Source organism: Neofelis nebulosa, chromosome 8 (assembly GCF_028018385.1).
Source record: "Neofelis nebulosa isolate mNeoNeb1 chromosome 8, mNeoNeb1.pri, whole genome shotgun sequence".
NCBI lineage: Eukaryota > Metazoa > Chordata > Mammalia > Carnivora > Felidae > Neofelis > Neofelis nebulosa.
In genome coordinates this window covers 66,325,779-66,333,662 of record NC_080789.1, presented here as the reverse complement: position 1 = coordinate 66,333,662, position 7,884 = coordinate 66,325,779, and the positions used below count along the sequence as shown (strand labels likewise).

The following is a 7,884-nucleotide window of genomic DNA, read 5'->3' as shown; positions in this document are numbered from 1 at the left end:
AACATCTCTAAACATTGATTCCTTTTAGTAGAAAATGGTATTTAGAGACCACCATCTGAGTGGTAGGGATGCTCATTCCTAAATTGGTCCTAGGCCTTTTCAGTGGGCAACATTATGGAATTTTTTCTTTCATAATAGAAAATATATAATAAATTCATACTGTCATTTGCCATTAAAATTAAGATTATAGGGATTTTTAAATTTTATAGTTTTATCTCTTTTACCCTACACTATACTCGTTGAGCCAATAATCATTGTACATGTTCCTTATATTTTGCTAGGTGCTGGGAATGCATATTAAAAATTTACATTTGATCTAGTTTTCACATTGTTTTTTATTCGAATAAGCGAAGCCTTTTCCTTTTTTTTCTTCCAAATCTATACACATTGGCTTCTAGTTAAAACTGCTGAGGGCGCCTGGGTGGCTCAGTCGGTTGAGCAGCCGACTTCGGCTCAGGTCACGATCTCACAGATCGTGAGTTTGAGCCCCGCGTCGGGCTCTGTGCTGACCGCTCAGAGCCTGGAGCCTGTTTCAGATTCTGTGTCTCCCTCTCTCTCTGACCTCCCGCGTTCATGCTCTGTCTCTGTCTCAAAAATAAATAAACGTTAAAAAAAAAAAAAAAAAAACAACTGCTGAGCACTATTGGATTGGCTTTAAAACTGGTTGATTTTGGCTTATTTCTTATTTTTCATTATTTCCACTAACTTACATTAAACTCAGATTCCGGGAACTATAGTAGTATTAGGGGCACCTGTGTGGCTCAGTCAGTTGAGTGTCTGACTCTTGATTTTGGCTCAGGTAATAATCCCAAGATCATGGGATGGAGCCCCACATTGGGCTTTGTGCTGAGCACGGAGTCTCCTTAAGGTTCTGTCTCTCCCTCTGCCCCCTCCCCTGCTTGTGCTCTCTCTCTCGCTCAAAATTAATATATATATGTAACATATTAAATATATATATATATATATATATATATATATATATATATATATATAATTGTGTTACACCCCCTTGTTGGCAGTGTCAAAGGAAAAATAGATCAAATAAGCTGTTAATACCAAAAAATCATTTCATTACAACTATTATTGTAGAACAAGATAATGTGATAGTACAAGACAATTTGCTATTCTTGGGTCTTTTTGTTCAGTTGGACTGGCAGCTGAACTCTATTGTTGAAGAAACCATTGGTCCAGAATTTTTCCTCTCCCCATGTTGGTACTGGTTCCTACAACTGCACTATTAGTTTTGTTCTTTGAAGTTATTGGCCCATATTAAAATAATATACTTGGAAGCTAAAATTAAGATATATAATTAACACATTAGAGTGAATACATTTATCAGGCTTTTCCACTGTGACATTTAGCTGAAAATAAGTTTGGAAAGAAGAAAGTAGAGAACAAGGGAGCAATTGCTAGGAGAGCAAACTTCTGAGAACCCAGAGAAGAGGAAGCCTGACAGCACTAGACACAAGCCAAGATGAGAATGCATGAAAATAAGCTTAAGACATAATGTATTTGGAATATTCATCATTTCATGTGGGTCGTATGAGACTTGGCAGGCAACCAGACCTTTGGCTGTGTATTAGTAAATACCAATTCTAAAGAGTACTAGCAGTTTAACTAACATATAGTGGAGTGAAAACTAAGAATTGCATGGATAATGGTAATTTTTAGTTATTTTGTATTTAACGAATAAATTTTATAATACACTAAAATTTAAAATAAAAAAACAGGTCACTTTATAGTACATGTATAAACCACAGTCAACAGTTATCCTTTCTTCTCAGAACTAAATACATGAATATCAGACCCCCAAATAGAAAACACAAGACTGAATTCATTTAAGACAGGGAATACTTTATTCAAACCCATCAGAGAAATGGACAGCTTGGATCTATAACAAAGCGTTGTGTTTTAAAGCATAGGTCAGTAATTGTATATGAGAGTATACACTGCTACATACAAATTAACTGATCAGAGCACAACTTTTCAATATTCAAAACAGAATAAGCTTCCCTGTAAAAGCAGCACCTTTGTGACATTTTTAACTTTAGTATTCCTCTCCTTCCTCTTCACCCTCTCCTTCAACAGAATCCACACCAACCTCCTCATAATCCTTCTCAAGGGCAGCCATGTCCTCACGGGCCTCAGAAAACTCTCCTTCCTCCATGCCCTCACCCACATACCAGTGAACAAAGGCACGCTTGGCATACATCAGGTCAAACTTGTGGTCCAGGCGAGCCCAGGCCTCAGCAATGGCTGTGGTGTTGCTCAGCATGCACACAGCTCGCTGTACTTTGGCCAGGTCTCCACCAGGTACCACAGTGGGAGGCTGGTAATTAATGCCAACTTTGAAGCCAGTGGGGCACCAGTCCACGAACTGGATGGTACGCTTGGTCTTGATGGTGGCAATGGCAGCATTGACATCTTTGGGAACCACATCACCACGGTACAACAGGCAGCAAGCCATGTATTTACCATGGCGAGGGTCGCATTTCACCATCTGGTTGGCTGGCTCAAAGCACGCATTGGTGATCTCTGCTACAGAAAGCTGTTCATGGTAGGCTTTCTCAGCAGAGATGACAGGGGCATATGTGGCCAGAGGGAAGTGGATACGGGGATAGGGCACCAGGTTGGTCTGGAATTCTGTCAGATCCACATTCAGGGCTCCATCAAATCTGAGGGAAGCAGTGATGGAAGACACAATTTGACCTATCAACCTATTTAGGTTAGTGTAGGTTGGGCGTTCGATATCGAGGTTTCTACGACAGATGTCATAGATGGCCTCGTTGTCTACCATGAAGGCACAATCAGAGTGCTCCAGGGTGGTGTGGGTAGTGAGGATGGAGTTGTAGGGCTCAACGACAGCAGTGGAAACCTGGGGGGCTGGGTAAATGGAGAACTCCAGCTTGGACTTCTTGCCATAATCGACAGAGAGACGTTCCATCAGCAGGGAGGTGAACCCGGAACCAGTTCCCCCTCCAAAGCTGTGGAAAACCAAGAAGCCCTGAAGACCCGTGCACTGGTCGGCCTGTTAGAAAAAAGGAACAGAGAAGACAGATTATAATAGACCTTCCCAGAATTACAAAGCATTTCTTCACTTAAAATATCTTCATTGACGTTTATAAAATGACACCAAATAAGTCATGTTGTAGTTGAAAATTAAAAAACCCTATCAAGGAATAATTTACCAGTTGTCCTCACTCCATTATATTTCTATTCTGTGTTTGAAAAGAAAAGATCGTATTTCAAATGTCTTCCTTAGGGTCATTATTTACTTTATTCTGGAGAACAAACATACCAGTTTCCGAATTCGGTCCAAGACAAGGTCGATGATCTCCTTGCCGATGGTGTAGTGCCCTCGCGCATAGTTATTGGCAGCATCTTCCTTGCCCGTGATGAGCTGCTCGGGATGGAAGAGCTGGCGGTAGGTGCCAGTGCGAACTTCATCTGGAAGAGAAAAACAAAGCAGCCACCCGTCACTCACAACCTGCACACGCCTGCCCAACCCCAGGGTGTCAATGGAGCCCTCACGACAGACCTCCTGTCTCAAGAGCCCTGAGATCTCCCTTGGGTTACTGAGGCCAACTCACCAATGACTGTGGGTTCCAGGTCTACAAACACTGCCCTGGGCACATGCTTGCCAGCGCCCGTCTCACTGAAGAAGGTGTTGAAGGAGTCATCTCCTCCCCCAATGGTCTTGTCACTTGGCATCTGGCCATCGGGCTGGATGCCGTGTTCCAGGCAATAGAGCTCCCAGCAGGCATTGCCGATCTGAACACCAGCCTGGCCAACGTGGATGGAGATGCATTCACGCTATGGGAAGGAAAAGAGGAAAATTTAAAATCAGATTGTGTTAGCATTTTGAATTTTCAGTAAATTTCTGAAAATATTTCTAGTCATATACAGGTACTCTTCAAGTTTACTTGAGATTATCCCTAACTCGATAGAAATGTTTAAGGAAAAGCACCTGCTCCAAATGCTGCAGATGGGTGTGGTCTGAATAAGGTTGCACTGTTCAATACATGTGCAAGCCCATTGTTCCCCAGCCATGCTTGAAGAGAAATTTTTCGTATGTAAAAAATATTTAAAGCACAGATTTAGTAAGATGCAGTAAATTAAATTCAATCATTAGTTAATTGGAATCAGTATTACTACTGCATTCCCTTTAAATAAAGATGAGAGTTTCTTGTACGTATGCCTTGGAATTTTAACATGGACATCTGCGCTGCAGCTGAGGCTAGATGCCACACCCCTTTGCAGTCTATCTGCAGGATCCATTAGTCCTAGGGGACTGGAAGCTAAATAAGGTCTGCCTCCTGCATTGCTGCATTTGCTGTGCCTGGTACTAGCCTGTTCTGTCTGCTATATTATTTAACAGAGTAAGTTCTATTTCCAGAAACTGCCTACATGATCTCATTGTGCTATTCTGCCAGTTTTCCTCCTCTGACCCAAGCTGGGACCATATGCCTAAATTGAAATGAATTAATGAAGATTCACTAGAACAAAAGACAGCTGGACAGAGTATAGTTCTTTGTCTGCAGCATTTTCATTACTTAAAAAGAAGTCTTTCCAGAATCTTCTCCACTGCAAAAACTGAAAGATTGTTAGTATCTTTAAAACAATAGTTCCTAAATTAGAAAAATATCACATGAGAACTACCAAAGAATAAAAGCCTAGTGAAAGGATAATGAAGTATTTATTTAAAACAACAAAATAGTATTTTCATTTTGAGATTCTCTACTCACCACCGAATATTCATACTCATCACGTTCAATAAGAGATTTTCTTCTCTACTGTCTTTATGGCTTCAACTTCCATTGTCTGTCCATTGTCTACTCACTGACATATTGATGGGGGTGGGGAGGGGAGGGGAAGGGCGTTTCCCTGGATCCTGGGCTTTAGGGTACCTTGGCTCTCAAACTGAGGCTTTCTCCCCAGCAGAACGTGCGGCTAGCGCGTGCGCGCGCACACACACACACACACACACACACACACACACACACACACGGAGTCAGTCAGGGCGGGGTGGCCCCAGACCAGACTTTAAAGTGCTTGTCAAGTGAATTGCGATTTTGCATCTTAAGAAAAAATATCTCATCTAAGCTTTAACAATGAATGAAAAACCTTTTAACGCCTACAGTTCCACAATGATGAAAGCATTTTATTAAAAGTCTTATGACAGAGGTTTAGTGAGGGGGAACCCCGCCCAGTGGCTTTAAGGCCAGAGAAGGCAGAAACAAACAACTCCGCCCCTGCGCCGCCCTGACGCCGGCTGCCAGGGGCTCGAACCGAAACCATTTTTTTTCGCGTTAATATACGGGTATCTTCCTAAACTGCCAACGAACCGTGGAGGGATCTTTTAATACTAACCCAAGGCTCCGCTTTGTCCCTGTCCTTCTCCCCCCCCCCCCCTTCCCAGCTACACCCACTGAGCCCGGGTCTTTCGGGACTTCTCTCCCTCCCCCTGGGAACAACGCCAGGAAGAAAAGAGCCTCCCCGAGTCACACGAAAACCGTGCGCACAGACACTGGGACAGAGCAGGCGACGCCACGACTGCCTTTCCCTGCCCAGACCCTTTCGTCACCGACAGATGGGCTGCCTGCAGCTTGGAAGGGCTCATATAACAAGAACTCCCTCTGCGCCGCCTTTGTTCTTCCCCCACGGTTCTGCTGCGCCCTGGGCGCAGTTCCTCACCCCGCACTGCGGCGGCGGCCAGACTCAAGGATTTGGGGCCCCAAAGCCAAACCTCGCAAACAAAGCATAAGGCTACCCTTACCCAAAGAAGTTGTAAAGGAAAGAGAGCTTAAGACTTTCCAAGTAGATCTTGGGGGACCGACCCCACCCAACGGCCACAAAGAGCCAGAGAAAGAAGATTCTTACCATGGTTGCTGCTTTGCGGCTGCCGAGCAGATGGCGGAGAGGAGGAGAGGTTGTTGCTTCTTACAGCGCGACTCTTAGGCGGTCGATGTAAGAGAACCTGCGGCACATGGGCGGATGCGGCTCCCTATATACAACTCGGTCACCATGGGGATGGGCTGGGGCCTTTTCCTGTTGGTCCAGACCCCTCAATCTGCCCGGAGAAGCCACGACAGGAGAGTGGTGATTGGTGCAAACGACATGGGATGAGGTAATCTCTCCCCCACCCCTTTTCCCCTAGCATCCATAGACTGTTTGCATCCTTCAGACAAAGAGACTGTGCAAAAACAGTCAGCCGAGCATCCATGATGGGGTGGGGTTGGGGCGGGGGGGGGGGGGGGAGAAGAAAGAGAACTTGAATTGTATGATTTTTATATTGCTTAAGCCTCACACTACAGCTAAAATCACCAATGTAGGTTTTCCCCAACACTTACATCGCAGAATTTGTGTTGAGATGAAATATTTAACGGAAAATTACTCCCAGTCCCTCTCTCAGAGTGTTCTAAATTTCACTACATTCAGCTTCAACATCTCTAATTGCTTTACAGATAATGTAGGAGAGAAGATGGGAATGATGCTTAAAATGGCTTGAGTAAATGTAATTTTTTTAATATAAAAAAGGTTCAATAAGAGTCATCCAAAATGGTTTTTCAGATTCAAGTAATTTATCGTAAGACCTTTTTGCACTCCTCCCCCAAAGAGCTAAACAAAAAGGGAACGTGGAAGAAAACCATACTAAATATGGAAGCACACAAGTAGTTATAACATGATAATTAAGATCTAATGAACATACCATAGTTAAGTAGTCTCCTAGAAATATTCCTTTACCAGAAGTCCCTGTAATATATTTTATGTAGCGTATTGTTCCTTAAAATGAATTGTCTTTCCTGATATAGAATTGAGAAAATACAAGGAGAAAGGATTGAGTTCAGAAGCTGGTGCTACTACCTGTGCATGTAGTTAATATTCTGCATTGTTCTTTCTTTCTTTCTTTCTTTTTTTCTGGAAAGGGAAGAAAAACTAAGATACCAAATTAAAAAGGAGAGCTGTATACAATGTAAAAAAGACTATTTTGTAATTTTGCCTCCATCCACAGACAACCATGTCAGCTCAATAACTGCATTTTTTTTTTTCTGGTAGTTCTTGTGTGAATTCAGTAAATCTCCTCAGAGATTGGGCTTCTAACTGTGGAAAATGGAAAACGTAGCCAGCCTCACACCCTTGCTATTCAGCTAGACTCTGGTGGTTGCTCAATTGCGTCTCGAGACAAAAAGGCTTTGCTTTCACCCCTAGGAAATGGATTGCAGGAACATTCTTTTGCTATTTAGAAAGACTCTATTATCAACAAGGATGGGCTATGCAGAATAAGACTTTGGACTGATTACCACCTGACATTGCTAATGAAATTTCAGAGGTAGAAAGGTTTGTTATGTCCACCAAAGTTGAAAATTTATATTTTGACAGGTAATTTTTATGTTTGGTTTTTAGCAACAGATTTTTGGGGTCTGCAGCACCATTTACAGTGCTCTGCAGAGCCCATTCATTCCTGCTGGGCTGCCGAGCCCAGCAGGCGTGGGAGGGAGGGACTTGAGACAGCTGCTGCAGGTTGTGGTGTGACAATGGCTGCCATGGATTTTTCTAGCCTGCTTTCCACAGCTCTGCTTTACTTGTTCAAATTTGCTGCAGTCGTCTCCCTAGAAAAAATAAAACCCAACACACAAATTATTTTATCTATTTCTTGCATATTTCATAGGAAAAACAATCTTCAACATCATCTTATCTCCGTCCCTTTACCAAATGAATGTTTATTTCAGTAAAAAAAGGAGGATTAAGGACGACTTGAATGCTTCGTTCTGAACCCAGAAGTACATTTAATAAAAATAGGAATTAAATGGCATTGAGCAGTCTAAGGATTTATAAGTAGCTCATTGAAAGTACTTCTTATACAATTTTAATAATCAAATAAAT

The 7,884-nt window shown here is 42.6% G+C and overlaps 1 protein-coding gene across 1 annotated transcript; it reads right to left on the bottom strand.

Annotated features, from left to right (window-relative positions):
- Window positions 1-1,833: 1,833 nt before the first annotated feature.
- Window positions 1,834-6,037, bottom strand: LOC131519649 (tubulin alpha-1A chain). Its single transcript, XM_058742909.1, has 4 exons — window positions 5,881-6,037; window positions 3,591-3,813; window positions 3,299-3,447; window positions 1,834-3,028 (listed from the first exon to the last, which is right to left on the bottom strand). Exons 1-4 carry the CDS (start codon window positions 5,881-5,883, stop codon window positions 2,048-2,050), a joined length of 1,356 nt encoding a protein of 451 aa, XP_058598892.1. The 5' UTR covers window positions 5,884-6,037; the 3' UTR covers window positions 1,834-2,047.
- Between the last annotated feature and the right edge of the window lie 1,847 nt (window positions 6,038-7,884).

Excerpts from the sequence above, each read along its gene's own strand:
- LOC131519649 (XM_058742909.1), bottom strand. Across the intron at positions 3,448-3,590 it reads CCTGGAACCCACAGTCATTG|ATGAAGTTCGCACTGGCACC; the intron begins GTGAGTTGGCCT and ends TTTCTCTTCCAG. Across the intron at positions 3,029-3,298 it reads TGGACCGAATTCGGAAACTG|GCCGACCAGTGCACGGGTCT; the intron begins GTATGTTTGTTC and ends TTTTTCTAACAG.